At 42.7% G+C, this 19,627-nt stretch overlaps 1 protein-coding gene across 3 annotated transcripts; it reads left to right on the plus strand.

The window, feature by feature from the left end:
* Nucleotides 1-346: 346 nt before the first annotated feature.
* On the plus strand, nucleotides 347-19,626 carry LOC133904371 (protein MICRORCHIDIA 6-like). 3 transcript variants are annotated; one of them, XR_009907473.1, is made up of 20 exons: nucleotides 348-1,027; nucleotides 1,125-1,199; nucleotides 1,940-1,974; nucleotides 2,062-2,140; nucleotides 2,235-2,324; nucleotides 2,416-2,491; nucleotides 3,047-3,125; nucleotides 3,227-3,361; nucleotides 3,881-3,979; nucleotides 4,744-4,845; nucleotides 4,933-5,079; nucleotides 6,869-6,961; nucleotides 7,777-7,828; nucleotides 7,926-8,037; nucleotides 16,658-16,878; nucleotides 16,951-17,036; nucleotides 17,360-17,436; nucleotides 17,985-18,027; nucleotides 18,835-19,274; nucleotides 19,446-19,626. XR_009907473.1 is itself a non-coding variant. In XM_062345844.1 (19 exons), the coding sequence occupies exons 1-19, from the start codon at nucleotides 637-639 to the stop codon at nucleotides 18,928-18,930; spliced, it is 2,088 nt and encodes a 695-aa protein (XP_062201828.1). In that variant the 5' UTR covers nucleotides 348-636; the 3' UTR covers nucleotides 18,931-19,361. The 3 variants fall into 3 exon arrangements, 1 of the variants encoding a protein (XP_062201828.1); XR_009907478.1 differs by lacking the exon at nucleotides 17,985-18,027 and having other exon boundaries at nucleotides 347-1,027; XM_062345844.1 differs by lacking the exon at nucleotides 19,446-19,626 and having other exon boundaries at nucleotides 18,835-19,361.
* Nucleotide 19,627: the final 1 nt, after the last annotated feature.

Genomic DNA, 19,627 nt, shown 5'->3' on the forward strand with positions numbered 1-19,627 from the left:
CAGTAATATGTTATCTATTTCAATAAATACGCTCAGATATATTATACAAATTCGTATTTTTACCGTCAATCCTCTCTTTGCGTTCTTTCTAAGTGTTAGTCCTATATGTACATGCTCGCCAAGTGTCAACCACTTTAAATTACATTTGCAAAATATGCGTGCTTGACACTTGTCTGCATTATTTTTTAATGCACATCTGCCACGTACCCACTTCTTTTAAGAATCACACGACAAAAACTAGGAAATACACATCGGAAACCATGCACGATAAGTACTATCGTAAAGGGAGGAACACTTTTTTTCTTTTTTTGAGATCAAAGGGAGGAACACTTGGAGACGTTGCGCTCATTTTGTTCCGAGCAATTTCGGGCGAGATCTCGTGGCGGCACCAACTCTCCCGGTCATCATTTACGGACCTTTATTTGCCTGGGATCGGGGCCCGTGAGAAGCAGCTACAATACCATCGCCATTTCGAATTCTCCGGTAGCCGAAACTGACGCAGGTTTAGACTTTACAGCCTACCACTTCAGAGACGAACCCGAGATCGAGTCTCCCGCAGAGAGCAGAGCGGAGAGAGACGAGAGAGAGAGAGAGAGAGAGAGAGCGAGCTCAATCAAGAGTCAAGCCCTAACATCGATGGGCTCCGGCGCCGCCGCGGCCGAGGTGATCGAGCTCTCCAGCGAGGACGAGGAGCCCGTCCCCGTCCCCAGAGCCGGCGCCGGCGCCGGCGCGCTCGCCCTCGCCCGCCGCGCCCCGTCCTCCCCGCCCGACGTCAAGCCGCGCCTGCTCGCCGGTGCCGATGTGAAGCCGCTGCCGCTCCTCCCGCCGCTCCTCCCGCCGCTCCACCACCCCCCGGGCTACGGCGCGCTCGTGCCCGTCAAGGCCGAGGAGCCCGCGCCCGTGCCGGTGCCCGTGGCCACCGCCTCCCCGCCGCCCAGGGCGCTCCCGCCGCCGCGCCTCGGCCGCCAGTTCTGGAAGTCCGGCGACTACGTCGTCGCGCGCCGCAACCCCGACGCCGACGCCCCAGGTAGCCCAATTTCTGATATTCCTTTGTTTTCCTTTGACTTTGGTGGAGGTAGGTTGGTGAGCACGCTGAGAGAGTTGCAATTTGGTGGCGCGTGCAGGTGGGCGGAACCGGCTGCGGATAAATCCCAAGTTCCTGCACTCAAATGCCACTTCCCACAAGTGGGCTTTCGGCGGTATGAGACTGACACTCTCATGGTCTTGGTTTGTAGGATTGGCTAGACTTACAGTTGGAAGCAGATGCAATTTAGGAAGCCGATTGGCTTTCATGGGCACAAATTAGTAAATCGACATAATTATACCCCAGTGTCTACTAACTGTATTTCTTTTAGTAAGAATTTGTGGTCCTATATACTTAATTGTCTCGGGTCAATTCTCCTTGTGTCGACAGCATTTGTTTCTTGCCCGGAACTTTGTAACATTGTATGTTCGGTTAAGAAAATTAAACACTCACTTCTAAATGAAGTACTCACTTCAGTAACACAAAAAGGATACAAGATGTGCTTGATAATTCTGATGACTAAAATGGGAATCTGTCCTTGCCATATAAAAGGTAGCAAGCCCATTTGTTCTTACAATCGTGGACTTGAAATATACCTTTTGAGGTCAGGAACTGGTATCACAAGCCTGTAGCAACTGATCCACTGCTTACATAACATTCATAAGTAGAGACTTAAACCATTATGCACCTATGGAAAAAACATTTAGCATTTCCAAAATCTAACAGATTATCTAGTTTTCTGCAATTTAGTTGTGTCATTCTATTTAGACTTTGGACAAATCAGCCATATATAGCATCGTGATCCAAACCCTCTTGCTTGCTTTTATATTTTACTTGTGTTGCTTTTCATTATATGGCACTATCTGTCCACACTGATTCATGTTCAATGTTGCCTTGCCCCCCTTCTTTCTGCAGCTGTTGCTGAGCTTCTTGATAATGCCATCGATGAGGTAATAATCAAGGACCTTGTATACAAAAAGAATCTAAGATACAACATGAATGCTAAGTATGGTTATTTTTGTTGCGTCTTCTCTCAGATGAACAATGGGGCAACATTTGTACGTGTTAATAAATTTACAAACCCACGGGATGGGAACCCATCATTGTTGGTTCAAGGTTGCCATATTTATAATGCGAATACATGTTAATCTGTTCAGTTCACAGAAAATCTTATCTGGATTATGACCTCGTGGTGTTTCACATGGACAAGATAATGGAGGGGGAATGGATCCAGAGGCGCTGAGACGTTGCATGAGCTTTGGATTTTCGGATAAGCAGTCTGATGCTTTCATTGGGCAATGTATGGTCTTGGTGTCCTTTGCTCTATTTCCTTGTGAAATAAATGTCTTGAATCCCCCTACCATTGAATTTACTGTTGCTTCTTGTATCAGATGGAAATGGTTTCAAGACAAGCACAATGCGGCTAGGAGCGGATGTGATTGTTTTTACACAAAACCAAAATAACCAGTACTTTTCTTTGAATTCATCCTGGAAATTTTCTTTTTTGACATTACATTAGAACAAGCACTCCGTGATGCTACCTTGATCTTTGGTAACATAAGGGACTCTTGGGAAACTTGACTAGAATTTTTCTTTTCTCAAGAACACAGACTATAAATCCTAAGGAATAGAAGTGAAGTAACTTTGTTGGTCAATAGCATTCAAAGTGGCCATGCGGCCTGTTGCAATGTTTCTCTCTTTTTTTTTAGTAGAAATGTTTCTGTTAAAACTATGAGTTGTAGAAGAAAATGGTGGCATGTATTGTTTTCCTGTTTTTATGTTATCTGGAAACAAGTATCAGTAGAATCTGATAGGACAACTATGTGTTTTATACATTATTTACTGCTTGTTCAGACTTCAGACAGATGCTCATGCTAAGCTCCACCGATCCACTACTTCGGCTGTTATCCTGTTATATTATTTAAAATTGGATGACACCTCTTGATTCCCTTCTAGCTCTAATAAAATGTCTTTCCACCTAGTTCATGTATCTACTGAAGTAACATGTTTCTGTTTTTGTAGGTCACGGACAAGAAGTATCGGCCTTCTTTCTTATACATTTTTGATGGAAACAGGTTGCGATGATGTATTGGTGCCAACGGTGAGTCTGATGCTTTCTTTTTTGACTGATTGCAAGTTCCGCCTTTGAGCTATATTTTTAGTACCCCCTTGCGACCTTCTTTTTGTCTTGCTGTCTTGCAGGTGGACTATCAGTACGATCCAGTAACTGCTTCATTTACTCAGATGTTGCGGCATGATCAGAGGCTCTTCTCATCTAATTTGTCAATCCTCCTGAAATGGTCCCCGTTTGCCAGTGAAGCTGAGTTGCTTAAACAAGTATGCAATAAATACGCCACTATCTTTGAGATATTATGGAAAACTGTTGAATGATATTGGTAATCATGTACAAAATGAGCTGGAGAAAAAATATATGGAAAATTGGGAGGTTTGATAAATTAACCAACAGCACTGAGGAAGGAGATGGTCTAGAAATGTTGCAGTGCCCAAGCGTTTTTTTTTCTAATTCTTAACGATTCTCACTTGAATTTTCTCTAGCATTCTATGAATCTGTTGAGACCAGTCACACAATGCTTGACACATAGAATGTCTAACTGAAACTTGGTATGAATTGAAGTTTGCTAGAAAATTACGGCATTGTGTGTTAATGGATATACGTATAGGTTCTTTCTTTTTGAATTTAGCCAAGCAGTCTTCCAAGTTCATATCAATTCTTATGGGATAATTCCCTTGTACTGTATGTGTTACCTATATTTTTTTGGGAATATCCACTGTTTAGGGTCAAATTATCATCATAGTTAAGATTTTTTTTTCAATTTTATTTTTACTCTGATACAGTTTGATGATATGGGAGAGCATGGAACAAAGATAATTGTATTCAACCTCTGGTTCAACGATGATGGGGATATGGAGCTTGATTTCAACTCCGATAAGAAGGTTTGTAATATTGGCCTTTGATAAAGCTACATTGGTTGCTGGGAGATGATGTTGATGTTTACAGATGCCAGCTTCATAGCTGTTCACATGCGTTGTGTCTTCCAAATTTTGATTCAACTCCTTTAAATATTTAGAAGTTTGTGGTAGTTACAAACTTAATGCAATACCTTGGCTTTTATAACTGACATAACAATAGTGACAACTTTGATGTGAGGCATGATTTAGCAATTATGTGAGGCATGGGACGCTCTTCATGGTATTGGCCATGCCTACATGGGACATCTATATAAATTTAAAATAAAAAACTTAAATGTTTATCAATTAAAACCTTTATAGCACATCTTTAACACATGCTTTCGATCCGCAGACAAATTGGACGAAATAAAATAGTTGATTGCTTAGTTTCATAAGGTAAGACAGCTATTGAGTAGCGCAACAGGAACACAAGCAAAGTAGCACAATAGGAATACAAGCGAAGTGTGCCGCCAACATGGGGAAATTACCATTAGAGACATGAAATGGCGACTCTGCGGAACCGGCACGGATTTGATGCATGTTTAGAAGTATTGTGAAAGTTTGTGTGTCTGGTACAGTGATATATGTAATTCTCACTACATGCAACCTAGTATAAGTGCCTGTTAATCCTACATGCTACATATTTTATTGGTCTTCCCATGCATTTTTTCGGGGGTTATCATATGACCAGATCTACCATTGCCTGTACATTTGTCATTGAACATTTTGATGTATACCTACTCTCTTAGGATATCCTCATAACTGGGGCACACAAGAAGAAGGTAACACATAATTTGGAGAAGGTCACAACACAGAACTACGTTTCAACTCGACTTCGTTATTCTCTTAGAGTTAAGTATTGATCCCCATTTACTACATTGCTACTGTTTTATTTCATTGTTGAACTCACATTATCATTCTATTTTGGATTCAAACAGGCATATGCATCTATCTTGTATCTTCGAGTATCTGATAATTTCAGAATTATCCTGCGTGAATGTGATGTGGAACCACATAATATAGTTAATGATTTGATGTACCGTGAGTGCGTGTTGTATAAACCACAGATTGCTGGACTTACAGAGGTACGTGTGACTCACATTTCCGAAACGTGTTGTGCATTTTTATCATTTTGATTGATGGAATAAACCCTTTTACGGATCCATGCTGTTTTCAAACCTTGTCTCATCTGATGAACTAGAAATGTCTGCCCAATTAATTGCTTAGAATGAGATGTAAATTTTCTGATTTACACCTGTGTTAGGGTGTGTTTGGTTGAGTGGATGGGGGTGGATGGGAGATGGCCATTCCACTTTTTGATGTGTTTGGTTGGATGGATGTGTGGATAGAGGTGGATGAGAGATAGGAATATTCCCTAGTGATGCTGGATGGTGCGATCCTGGCAAAACGGCCAGACCTAGTGATCCAGGTTAGCATGCGTTCGTGCTTGTGTCTACTGCACGTTTATGTTTTTTCATTTAACTCTCAATTTTATCTAGGAGTACAAGAGTGGTCCAAAAATTCTAAATATTTTTATAAGCAAACTAGAACTCACTAGCAACCCATTTTAATTGGTTTGATCCAAAAAACCTAAGCCAATATTTAATTAAAATTAGCCAAAGAAGTCCACTTTTGTATCTTCTAGCAATTTTTAATGCCTCAAATAAATTCCCCAAAATCAGGAAAAATTCACTAATATTCTTCTCATGTGATGTACTAATTTATAAAAATGTTTTCAACCCTAGGTTATTTGGTGAAAAAGTGAGTTCCTTTGTAATGCTCTATTTATATGTGTTTTTATCATTTCATGTGATACTCTCTTTTTAATTCAATTTGAATTCAAATAAATTCAAACATACACAAATTTATTCAAATGTTGCACAATTAAGGGGTAAGTTCACCAAAAGATCATCATAACCAATTCAGCTCATCCAATCTATCCAATCAAACAGAAAACTGGCTCACCCTATCCACTCTAATCCTATCAACCAAACAGAAAACTGAATCATCCCATCCATCCAACCAAACAGAAAATTGGATCATCCCATTCCAAAAAAAGGATGGCCCCATCCCATCCAACTTTGCCCTCCAACCAAACACACCCTTATAGGCTCGGTTGGTATTGTGAAAATCATGAACTATTTTATAGCTGGTGGCTTACTACTGATATGTTGTGGATTTCCTTGTTATAAGTCCTATTGGTGGTCACTTGTAGAAGTGTGACTTCCACATGAAATTTTGTGTTCTAAAAAAATAAAGGGGAAAGTGTGCATGAAACAATGTTTGATCTTGATAGAAATGTGGCTTATCTAGTTCTTTGTTGGTTTGACCATCACAACCATATCCATGAAGTACAACATTTTTTGATGTATAGTCGAGGCAGGCTTCATTTTGGATTTTGTAGCTTTTGAGGATTTGCGTGCATGACATGTATGTTTGAATCTCCATAGGAAACCATGTCTTGTGGCTAGCTTTCATGGAATTATATTATATTCAAGAAATGCCATACGTTTCTGCTGTTGTGACTGTCCCCTTTGTGTTGTTGTATTGTGCTTGTCATACATATCTAGTTTAGGTCATGATGTTTGTGTTTTCTACTTTTCTCTAACTCATTTTTAGTTGCTAGGTAAATAAGTTTTTAATCTATTTATACCTGACACCTTACCTTCTGGGTATGGCTATATCCTAGAAAGTGTGAACAAAAGAATATGTCCTAACTGATGGATCAGGCAACCCATGAGCAGTTCAGTGATTTAGCTCCAGTAAATATGCTCTTGTTCCTTTGGTCATGTCTACGTTCAGCTTATGTTTTATTTATATCAGAAAAATGATTTTATCGTAAATCTTTCTCTGATTGGCCTCATGTTTTTTCAGCCATCTGTAATCACGACCATTGGGTTTGTCAAAGGTGCACCAGACATTGATGTACAAGGGTTTAACGTATATCACAAAAACCGTTTAATAATGGTGAGAGCTTTCTTCTTTGTATGACACATGGTGCATGATGTTTCATTTGCTTCTTTCCTGTTGCTCTCTTAATATGTTTGTCGTGAATTGTGGTATATTCGTTTGAGGTTTGAAGCAGAAGCATTCGTATGCTTTCAATTTTTTATTTTAGTTTGGAAGCTTATGTGTGTTTGTTAAAGCGTTCTTTTAATTTGGAAGAGAGTAGCATGAGCACTTGATCAGGTTAATGTTATATGGGGACGTATGTATGCCAGACGCCGCAAGAAGGGCAGTTTGGTTCAGGCCGAATAAGTTAGATTTTAGATAAGCTTGGAATTTGTTAGCTAAGATATTGTTTAGTTGGTTTGTTAGGTTCGGTTTGTTGCATCTGACTAGCTCTATATAAGGAGCAGCGGTGCCAATGAATCAAGCAAGCAAGAAGTTAGCCTCTCCTCTATCTCTCTCTGTTCTCCCATCTACCAGAGCTCCGGGGAGACGAGGCAGAGGCCTCGTCCTCCCGTCAAGCAACAGCCCCAGCCAACCAAACCAACCCAGGCCATAAGAGTTAAATAATTCTTTTGAGAATTAACTTGTTATATAGCAGAGAGTAGCACACCTAGAATATTTTCTTTTTTCGTTGCATTCTCTTGTACTTCGTGTTTTCCACCAGGTTAGCTATGCTATCAAAATTTATATGAATTTTCCATAGGATGTCATCGACTGGATAACTTAGGTCAGACAATGTCTGATATATTATTTTCCAGAATGACATATACTAGATAAATTTTGTGTTGCTTCCGCTTAGTGGATAAGTCAAACTTCCAAATTTTTTGCAGCCCTTCTGGAAAGTTGCAAACAACTCATATGGGAAAGGGCGAGGAGTTGTTGGTAAGAGAGATTCCACTGAGTTATCCAAAGCAGGGTAATCAATGCAAGATATTGAATAAAAAATCATATGTATATTTTCTTTTGTCGGTTTTTTCAGGCATTCTGGAGGCGAACTTCATCAAACCTACCCATGACAAGCAGGATTTCGAGAAGTCAGTCATGTATCAAAGGCTTGAGATTCGCTTGAAAGAAATGACTTATGAATACTGGTAAAGCTTTTAGTTTATTTGCTTTCTAAAGATACGATGGTGTCAACTTTGTCATGTTCTCAATCTCCTATAAACCCATACAAATGCCCGCGTATTCATTATGCACATAACAGAAGGCTAAGTGCGTGCACACATGTGTGAGCATGCACACACGCACACAAAAACATGCGTGAACAACTGGACACGCACACACACATTCAAGCATACACATGTGCATGTGCACACAATTTATATTGCACATTTGTGGTTAAGAACCTCCAACTTTCCTAGTCTTCCATACAAAGAGGCCTTCTATTTTATGGGATGTAATCTGAACATTGTTTGGCTATTTTCTATCAAGGGAATCCTCAACCTTCACAACTGTGAGGCAGTTTCTTGGCTTTGCAAAAAGCATAATCGCATATGTGGAAATAAAGCTCTTCTCTTCTCACAGAGGGTCAGCCTTGATCTGGTCCAATGTTTAATTGGACTTTTCCCTATTTTAAAGCAGAATGATACTTGAGAACTGAGTTTTCAGTTTTCAGCATTGTTTGCCTGTAAGATTTCTAAAGCAAGGTTGGGGCCAAGGGGCTGACCTTGCACTTGAACAGCATAGCTAACCAGACTGGTACAGTAGGATTAAGCTTTATAATATCTTTGCGCTTGCTAAAAAGAACAAAAATATTTGATAATGTGAGATTATGCCCTAGGCTTGATGCTACCTTAAGTAAAGGAGCATTATGGAGACTTATGTAAATATTTAGAATCCCGACAATACCATGAAATAAACTATGAAGCCTTACGCGTAATTTTCGATTTCCAGTCTGTTGGAGCAACTTATATTTAGTATATAGTTTTTGTCAGCGCTTATGTGCAGTTTGCACCAACTTGGACAGTCTTCCCTAGTTTTAACCATTAGCACAAACCTGTTCAAGCCCCCTGGATGCTCTTGGTTCCTTGCTCCCAGGGGCGGAACTTGGCTGGCCCAGCGGCTCAAGCTGTTCCATGGGCCTGCTGGGTTGGGTGTGCTAGGCTACATGAATGGCCTGAGGCCCAGCTCTGCTAATGCTTGCTCCTTCTATTCCAAGCTATATAGATGCCCAAGTTATCACTATTTATCAGGCAAAATATCATATTCTACAAGTGGGACCATCTATTGATCCAAGTGGGACTCTTTGCACACTACCAGCTTTTACTAGTACTGTACATAGTAAAATAATTGTTTTTAGAATACATTTTCTTTCTCATTTTTTTATCGAACACGCAGGAGAGCTGTGTATCTTTGTATTAAAAGAAAAGGAGATAGAATCCAAATACATCGGAAAAGCCCCCAACTAGGGGAGCCGAAAACACAACTCACACCACACCCTGAAACTTGTACAACACTACATGCAGCAACAAAATGACGTAAACACATGACCAGAAAACAATAACATCCTTAGCCCGACCAAATTCCCCTAAGATCTCTAGCCCCTGCCATACACCAGAGATGACCCTGATCCTTGATGGCATTCAGAACCCTGTGTGCATCCGGAGCATCACCGTTGAAGACACAATCGTTGCGCTGTTTCCACAAACACCACGTAGCTAAAATAACCAATGTGTTGAAACCCTTGCGGTGATGCTTTTCTACTCTCTTATGGGTGCGCCTCCACGAATCAGAGAAGTTGGAATCTGTTTCCACAAACACCATGTAGCTAAAATAACCAATGTGTTGAAACCCTTGCGGTGATGCTTTTCTACTCTCTTATGGGTGCGCCTCCACGAATCAGAGAAGTTGGAATCAATATGATTAGGAGTAAGCATTTGAAGGCCAAGGTGCTGAAGTAGCTGATGCAAAACACTTCTTGCAAATACACAATTGGTAAGGATATGTTGGACGTTCTCATCTTCTTGATCACAAAGAGGACAATGTTTGGGATGATCAAGCGCTCGATGCTCTAAACGATCAGCTGTCTAGCAACGGTTGTGAATGGCCAGCCATAAAAAGAATTTGCATTTCAAAGGAGCCCAAGACTTCCATAGTCTCTTCCATGGTTTCAAATCCAATAGCTCCCATGAAATATGTTTTATATGCCGATCTTGTGGAGAAAAGGCCCGAAAAAGAATGCTTCCAAGTATGAACATTAGGTACCTCTAAGTGCAGGTCAAACTCCTCCAAGACTTCCCACACTTGCAAGTATTCAGTCAAAACTGCCATTGTGAGAGGATCTTGGATGTCACTAACCCAAAGGTGATCTTCAAGGGCTTGGGCCACTGTTTGTTGCGTAAGCCTCTTTGGAACAGCTGCAACCAGATCGGGAGCTAAATCCACAAGAGATATCTGATCAAAAGTTGGTGTTGTGGCCACTGCCCAATTGAGTGGTGATGGAAATAGCGAACATGGAAGAGATATTTGTGTGCGCTGAGATATGAAAACAAGCCCAAGGTCGGTCAGGTTGAGTCTTCTTCAACCACAACCACCTCATCTTTAGAGCCCAACTGAGTTTCTCCAAGCTATGAATACCTAATCCTCCAAGGTTTTGCGGCCTGCAAACTTTTTCCCACGCCACTAGACAATGTCCTCCATTGATATCTTTTCTGCCTTTCCAAAGAAAACCCTTGCGTATCGTATCAATAGCATGAACCGCCATTTAGGTAAGTCCATGGCCAAGAGAAGATGGATGGGGATGGCCGTGAGCACCACACGGACTAGAATTGTTCGACCAGCCCGTGTTATTAGAGCAACTTTCCAACCCGAAAGCTTATCCGCCACTTTCTCAATGAGCGGCAACAAATATGCGTTCCGGAGCTTTTTGACGGAAACCGGGAGGCCCAAATAAGTGCAAGGAATGCTGTTAATAGGGTAGGGCTCATCCATGATCTCAATATCATGATTGTCACATCGAATGGGAACTGCTGAACATTTTTGGAGATACGTTTTCAGCCCCGATGCTTGTCCGAAGACCACGAGAATGTCTTTGATTAGCTGCAATTCTTGGGCCACCGTCGAAGGAAGAGCACCACATCATCCGCATAAAGAGACATCCTATGAGTCGGTGCCCTTGCAACCAAGGGTGATAGAAGACCCGCCTCACCTGCCTTGACTATGAGAAAATTCAGCACGTCGATCACAAGAATAAAAAGCATCGGCAAAAGTGGATCACCTTGGCGCAAACCCCGTCGATGCTTGACCACCTCACTCGGCTACCCATTTAGAAGGATCTGAGTGGTAACTGTGGAGAACCGACAAATGATGTTGCACCAAACCCGTCCGAATCCTAGATGATTAAGAATCTCTAATAGGAAGGACCAAGAAATCGAATCAAAAGCTTTGGTGATATCTAATTTCAAAAGTAATTGCGGTTGTTCCTGGCTGTGAAGATACTTCACCGTTTGTTGCACAAGCATGTAATTATCATGGATGCATCGGCCACGGACGAAAGCACTTTGGTTGGGTGAGACCAAGGAATACAACTGTGGGGCTAAACGATTGGCCAATATTTTTGCCACCAGTTTAGCGAAACTATGAATAAGACTTATTATTCAGAAATCCTTGGCATGTATCGCATCTACCTTTTTGGGCAATAAGGTTATGTAGGCTTAGTTTAAAAGCCCAAATTTGTGACCATCTCCTTGCTGCAAAGCATGTAAGCCAGCCAACAAATCACATTTAATAATAAGCAAGTGCGATAGAATCTGCTCATAAACTCGTCTGGACCGGGGGCTTTATCTATGGGCAGCTGCTTCATCGTGTCCCACACTTCCTCTTCCGTGAATGAATCATCTAATGGTGAAAGATCAACCGAGTCTCGGCGAAAGAAAGGAAGATTTAAAGTAGATGAACTCTGCTCGGCTGTGCCAAGGAGATTGTTATAGAACTCAAATACCACCTTTTTCTTTTTCAGAGTGCCTCGTCACTATTTGATCCCTATCTTGGAGCCTCGCAATAAAGTTTTTTCTTTTTCGGAAGCTGGCTTGAAGATGGAAGAAAGAAGTGTTAGCATCTCCCTCCTTTAGCCAATCAACCTGGGAGCATAAGCGAACAATGGTCCTCTCTAGAGAGGCCAACCCAAGACAATGCCACTTCAGCTCACATCTAAGCCAATTTTCTTCTGGAGAGAGAGCTCTCACGTCCTGAGCCATTTCAAGCTGGTGTAGAATCTCCCTGGCCACTTGCAATTGGAGTTCAACATTACCCACTTGTTTGTGGCCCCAAGACTGGAGAGCTTGAGAGAGCCTCTTGAGCTTGACTGAAATACACTCCAGAGGACAAGCGGTGTGAAGCGACTGGTTCCAAGAGGTGGCAACAACATCATGATATCCAGCAATCTTCGTCCAAAAACTTTCAAAATGGAACCTCCTCTTGCCTCTTGTGCCATCACACAACGCGAGAAGAAGTGGACAATGATCAGATATCTCTGTAGCAAGGCTGTTCAACAAACAACCAGGGAATATCAGTTCCCAATCAGCCGTGCATAGAACACGGTCAAGCTTGACCAACGTAGGGGTTTCCCACTCATTGGACCATGTGTAACGACGTCCCAAGAGAGGGATTTCCTTCGACTCCAAGTCATCAACAAGCTGTTGGAACCGTCCTATCATAGCTCTGTTGGTATTAGTATTATTTTTGTCCTCGGATTGATAGATAAAGTTGAAATCCCCAACCACTAACTACGGACCAGCACAAACCTCCCTGGTCTCTCTGAGTTCCTGCATAAAAATAATTTCCTCGGCATCAAGTTAGGGGCTGTACACCATTGAACCACCATGCCGATCCGTCAGCCGACTTGAGTTTAACCGAGACAGAATGACGATGAATCCAATGAGCCTCTTCTTGAAAACAAACTCCCTTCCAAGCCACTAGAATGCCGCCCCTCGTCTCATCAGTCAGACGGAAGACAAATTTATCATAGGGCATGCCCAGCGAAGAGAGAACGATTTGAATTGAAATATAAGACAATTTCGTTTCTTGAATACAGATGGTATCCGGCCAATGAGAATTAACTATAGAACGAACATCATCCTTCCTTGCTTTGGAGTTTAACCCACGAGCGTTCCAAATAAGAATGCTTGAGGCTGTCATTATAATCCCAGGAGAAAAACCGACCTAAAAAAGAAAAGAGCTCAACAGCTATGCTCTAGGAGGCGGTGATGAGGTCCGCCGATCTGGTTTGCAGATTGTCTGGTGCTGTTCATTCAAAAATTACAGCCAAAGGTGATATGTGTGTTCTGCTCAGGGTATTACGAAACAGGCTTGCATATCTGACCTGAGCCTCTTGACTAATGTGTTCCTCTGTATCAATAAATCCTAGTTGGCGCATAATATGCCTAGCAGCATGCTGATTGGCCGCTGGAGTGGAATAACGTTGTGCAAGCCTCTCACTGCGCCTAGGCATGTAATCCTCTCATTGTGCCTAGGCACATAATATGTCTTCTCTTGCGTATGACCGACATAGGGAGTAGAGCATCCACCGGCTTTGAGAGTTTGGCTATGAACGATGGCAGAGTAGATGGCTCGTTCTAGCTGGGAGCTGCAACTTGGCCGTTGCTATGAGATTGCTTGGAAGCATTGAGTTTTCTTGTGTACACAACAGAACATGTCTTGGGAGCAAAATGGCGCACCATAGAAGGCGCAGTATGGCTCTGCTCCTGCTGTGCAGATTCCCGCTCAAAGCCATCACTCGGGATGTAAGACGCATCACATCGAGGGGCAAGGAGCAAAGAGTCTGTGGTCGACGGTACATTAGAAACTGACTTTGCACCCTCATTAGTCGTGCTCAAATGGAGGGCCTGAAGTGCCAAGTCATGGCCGAATGCCGGAAGGGTGGTGGACACCTGTTTTGTCAAGGGCCGATTGTCGCGCTCAGGGGCCCCATGGGCTGAACCTAAAGCTTGGACATCAGGGACGAGCTCGCAGGTTGGTGTGTCGTGATCCAGTCGGGCTACAACCGAGTCCAAGATGACCTCCAATAACCTCTGCTCATTGTCTCGTGGCACTGTCCCAGAATTCTCCGCAGCCAAGATGTTAGAAGCGGCGTCAACCCGGTCGAGATCCTCTACCACTTGAGTTATCAGGTTCAATCAGTCAGCCACACAGATGCTATCAAACGCACTGTTCACCAAGTAGGGGGCCCCATCCCCAACAGGAGTCGTTGACCCTTGCGCCTGTTGATGCTTGCCACCTGTGCTGTTATGGTTGTCATTCTGAACATTTGCACCTGAACCAACATTCTGATCTTCAGCAGGATTACCATGGCCAACATGAGGGAAAAGGCGTCGTCTGGGACGATGGCAACCTTCTCTGTCTGAGGCAAGAGAGGACGATGGCTCTGAAGGTGTGGAAAAATCAATGACTTCCGATTGCACAATCTCAATAGGGTAAGCTAGAGTCCTCTTCCCAAATGGTGCAACTTCCGTTTCTAATTCTCCCGGTTCAGTAATCAAAATGTTCATCCACCGAGGGATAAGACTTGGATCAGCTGCCAGGCAGTGAGGTTGAACATGGAAAGGTCAGAACGGCTAGCTGTGGCAGGGTCGAGGTGCTCGATCCAACAATATGGGTTGAGCAGCTGCTCTGCTGTCGAGAGGAACCAAGCATGAGCTGGGACTCCCCGGAGAGCAAGCTGAACTCTAGAAGACAACACCCTGCCGGCAGCATAAGCCAACCTAGACCATGGTTTGATGTGAAGGCTGAGATGTGAGGATCGCACCGACCAAAAGTTGCACACTAGTTTAGTAGTTTGCTCATCAGGAAGGAACAACAGTAGAGCTTCAGTGGTCGTGCCATGGATGTGTAGGGAGTCAACGTCGAGGTTGAACCTCACCGCAATCGTATCTACCATGTCTTGTGGGGCAACTTTTGGTCTAGAGCCAATGATGAACACAAAGACCACCCTGCGCATGCCATTCTCTTCCCGTTGGATGCTAGCTACTCTGTCAATCACACAGAACGAGTTTGATTCCACGAACTGGGGACCAAAGACTGGCACCGAGGTAGAGACCGAAAGATTAGCAAATGAAGGTGCACCAGAAGCCGGACGGTTGCGTCGATGTGGACGACGTCGCTTCCGGCCGCCTCGACCACCATGATCGGCTTGTTGGGTCTGACTGTTGGACGCTACCCCTCTCTCAGCCCCTAGGCCACGAATTTTGTCGATAGCATCCGTCTGGTCCAAGATAGGAGACAAGGCCCAATTGTCAATTTGCCCGCTACGAATGTCATATTGGTTATCTGAGACCGCTGTGATCACCAACTCCGGGTTACGACGAGTGTCGTTATCATTCGTCGAGCTAGGATCCAATGGTAGCACAGGACCAATCCTGCGCCAAACAGAATGATGCCACCCCTGAAGTGCACCGGAAGGAACCGCCGTCATTGAGGTATGTCGTTGCAAGCACGCCGTCGCCCGATGACCCAGCTTACGATAGTAGAAACAACAGGGACAAAGCTCACAGGCCGCCGCGCATTGACTAGCAGTGAAATAGTTGAAGCACTTCTCCCTCATGTCATTAGGAACACGCCTTCCTAGCCGGTGCCGGCGATGCAGCTACCGTCGCAAGGCACCCTTCTTAATCACCTGCTGCCAACCCTCTTCGTCAGACCCGATGTCAGCTCAGTAAACCTTGTGAATTTCCGAACGGATGAGAGGGCGAGGCCTAGATGAGGATGCACGACCACAGGGAGCCTACTCGCGACGATCGGGCCGCAGTCCATCCGAAGTCGCCTCCTAGGTGGAGGCACGCTGCCTAATCACCACATACTGGAAGGACTCCTTTGCGTGAGGTAGTTGAGCCTCGCCGACCGCCGTGATCCGAGGAGAAGGTGGGGAGGCATCCAGCTACCGCTCAGTCTTGGAACGACCAGCCGGAGTGAACGGCGTTGCGGACGGTGAGAGAGAGAAGGTCTGCGCACGGGTTGGAGAGGACGAGGAGGTGTGGGCTGGTGGATAAGGTTAGGTTGAGCACCGGCGAGGGGAAGGTTGGAGGGGAGGAAGGCAGAACATCAGCGGGGGAGGAGCCGAAGCGTCCATCTTAATGAGCCCTCTTTCTCATTTTTTATGTTAATAATCTGATCTAGTAGTTTATAATACTCTGTCAGAAATCTTCAATCACAAGTCATGCTCAGATTGTAGCATGCAGATTCATAAGAGGGATTTCTGAAATTTTATATGGTTCCTAATAGATTCTTCAAAAAAAAAAAAAATCTTGATCCACTATTGACAATAACTTAATGTTTTTGTTTTGCCACAGTACGTGCCAGAAATTTGAATTATATTTCTGGTTACAAATCTAAAAGCATGTCTCAGAATAGTCAGCATAGATGTTGCCAAAGAAGATACTAAGAGATTGGTGTTATATGCCTAAATCCATGTACCTGTTGAGACATTAGATTCATTATCTGTTTTGATCTGAGTTGTAAGTAGGTTCTGTAAATTGTAAAAGCCGAACATTACTTAATTTGAGATATAATAACCTACCAGCTGTTGGCCTCTCTTCTTTCATTTCAGTAAAATATGTGTGATAAAAAAATATAGTCACTATGCGACTTCTTAATGGTTATTGCTCTGTTGGTTTTTGTTGCGTCATTGTTATGCTCTTATTTTGGGTCATGTCTTAATTCCAATTGACAGTTTCATGTTTGAATTAATTATTTTTGCAGGGACCTTCATTGCCATCGTGTTGGTTATGACAACAAAAAATTATCTAAAGCAACCCGTGCACTTAATCGTGCCAGTCATATGAATGCTGGCAGTTCCCCAATAAGTGCTCCGCCTCGGTTGTTTGCAGCTGATGTTCCAACAAGCAGCTGTGCTATACCTAGATTATCAGCTTCTGCAGCAAGGGAAAGGATCAATAATTTTGAGTCCCTTCCAAAGAGCAGTGAGTAAACCATCTCTTTAGGTTCATTTTGTAAAATGTCACTATGTTTCTTAACGTCTTGACTCTTAACAGAGACGGGATTGAAGAGAAAGTTTGATTCCTCTGATGCTATGACAGACAGTGCTGATCGAGATGGGTTAGATCATACGGACAGAGTTGTAAGTATTCACTAGACAGAGGCAAAGGAAGAATAATAGCTGATAATTATGCAGTCTAAATTTTATTCTATCAACAAGTAAGCAAGGGTTAACTGTGCATCTATTTCTACCCGGCCAACCCCACCCCCACCCCCACCACGAAAAAGGGGAAAACCAAATCATTTTTCTGCTTTGGGGCCCCTCAGGCTATACACCTGTGTCTACCAGCCTTTCCCAACATTACAGAAGCATTTTTTTATGATAGAGCATAGCATGTGTGATATAAATACCTCTATGGACTGAAAGGATTCTTATATGACTAATTTCCTGTTCTTGTTTGACAGAATCAGGATGTTTCCCAACGAAAACGGTTTAATGAATACAGGACTTTGACCCTGGAGAATGACAAGTTGCGTAATGAGTAAGTAATACCACAGCTTGAACATTTTCATACATATTTTCGCTGTCTGTTATAATACTGTTTTCTGAGGAACTAACTACTGAGCTCAAACAATTAAGAGCAATCCCTTTCCCACTTGCAATTCATCTTACTGCTGATATAGTTTATGAGCAATATGAATGCTTTTGCTGATACAAGAATTATCAATTGCTCATTTATGTCCGAGGTCCTGTCATGCCAGGCTTCTATTAGCAATGTCAGGGTAGTTCTTGAACAGATGGAAATCCCACGTAAGAACAAAGAGATAATGCTTCTCAAAGTAACAATTATCTTATCTTGGTAGAATTTAGGGCTTTAGGCATAGTCATCTGGTTAGCTGCTGATAATAACACTTTAATTTTTCCTTGACTGCATCATTTCCAGTTTGCCAGCTTTGTCCTTGTAGTGTCCAGTTGTCCAGTTTTGTCCTGTTTGCGTAATTGAATTTCAAATACTTGCTATTATTAAATGCAAATTTTGGATGACGATTTTGGTGTTAACAACTTCATCCCCCCCCCCCTTCCCCCCAGATGCTTACAATATGAGGAATCAGAGAAACAGCTTGTCCTGAAGGTATTCTCTTCTGCAAGTAAAATTATGCATCTAGCTGTTGTTTCACCTTCACAAAAGATAATGTTTTTGAGGCGAATGCAGGAGATAGTTTACAGTACCTTTACTGCACAGGCTTGTCTGGATATGTACCCCGATCAGTTGAAATTACATAGTGGCCGTCACTTCGCAAACTACAAAAGTTTAGCTAATTGTGGACTTGTTTGCATCTCTTAACAACTTAAGAAAACGGATTTTTAGCCTTGCTTGATGTTAGGCAGTTGCAGTTGTGCTAAGACATAGGAGATATTTTGCTTTGTGCGGGGAGCCAAATTTCCTCTCCCTGCATTTGAGGTTGTGGAGGGGTGATGTTTTCACATCGTCATATCAGCGTCGAAATCACCTTTTCCATGCTGTTATGTTAAAATTTGTCTTTCTTACTGTCTGTAGCAACTTACTGGCAAATGCCAGTGTTTTCTGTAGTGCTGAGGAATATGCTAATCAAACCTCTTATCCACTTAACCCATTCTAAAAGCCTAAAAATAGCAAAGTTAAACAAAAATGTTTCACTTGTCTGTGAAAGATTCAAATGCTGCCTGATTAGTTCTGTTGGAATTTGACTCGGCTAGCGCCATAGTTTGCAGTTTTGGATCTCAGTGGTTGTATTTTAGACCCCGATTAGTGTCCCTAATTAATTTCTCCTCAATGCTTTTCTCTCTAGAGCTCGACATTTTGGAGAACTCATTTCTCCTCAATGTTGTTTCTCTGGAGCTTGATATTTTAGAGGATTGATTGATAGAAAAAAATAAAATATCATTCTCATGTGTGTAGGAACAAAAGCTCCGGTCTCAGATTGAAGAGGCAAGAAAGAAATATCAGGAATTGTCAGAAGAGCTTAGATCATTGGATGTGAAGAAAGAGAAATAGTTAACAATTTTCTCCACTTCTCCACCTGGATGATTGCTCCTCTTGCTTTTTGCCTGACTTTTGAAGATTTTGACCAGCTTCCTGTTCGAGACCTGCAGTGGTGATTATGGGAAGAAATGTTCCCATGGATAACCGATATCTTCTGATTACCATTCACTTGGTACTTGGTGGAGATGTACAATTTTGTGTCACTAACCTTTGTAGGGCTCCGTGATGATAGAAAGCGAGCATGCATTATGTTGTAGAAGTATGTAACATTTATTGGGCTATACAGCAGCGGTTTCATGACAATGACCTGCTGTTTCCCACATCAGTACATCTTGGTCTGTGTCAAATCAAATGAGGTAAAGATTTTGATGTGGTACTTCTGCACTCTGCACTTCTGTAGTGGTTAGAGTTAGAATTAAATAAAGCTTTTACATTGTTGTGCAGTAATGCAACTGTTAACTTTTCATAGTCGTGGCGATCCTGAATTTGTCGTCCGGCACTTCATCGTTTGTTCATGTGACTTGTAGGTACAGCGCAATGTAACTTGTACATGCGACTTGTCGTGGGTCATGAGGGGTCAAGCCAATGGTTCATCACTCACCATATGTTTGTAGCTACAGTGCAATGTAACTTGTACATGTGATGGACTGATGGTGTATCGGCTACCTGGTTTCTATAAATTAGGAGGGTTATGGATGTGTCCATTTAT

Source organism: Phragmites australis, chromosome 2, assembly GCF_958298935.1.
Source record: "Phragmites australis chromosome 2, lpPhrAust1.1, whole genome shotgun sequence".
Lineage (NCBI taxonomy): Eukaryota > Viridiplantae > Streptophyta > Magnoliopsida > Poales > Poaceae > Phragmites > Phragmites australis.

Coding starts and splice junctions, on each gene's coding strand:
- LOC133904371 (XM_062345844.1), top strand. CDS start 637: ATGGGCTCCGGCGCCGCCGCGGCCGAGGTGATCGAGCTCTCCAGCGAG. Junction 2,325..2,415: donor TGATGCTTTCATTGGGCAAT/GTATGGTCTTGG, acceptor TTCTTGTATCAG/ATGGAAATGGTTTCAAGACA. Junction 16,879..16,950: donor TGAGTCCCTTCCAAAGAGCA/GTGAGTAAACCA, acceptor GACTCTTAACAG/AGACGGGATTGAAGAGAAAG.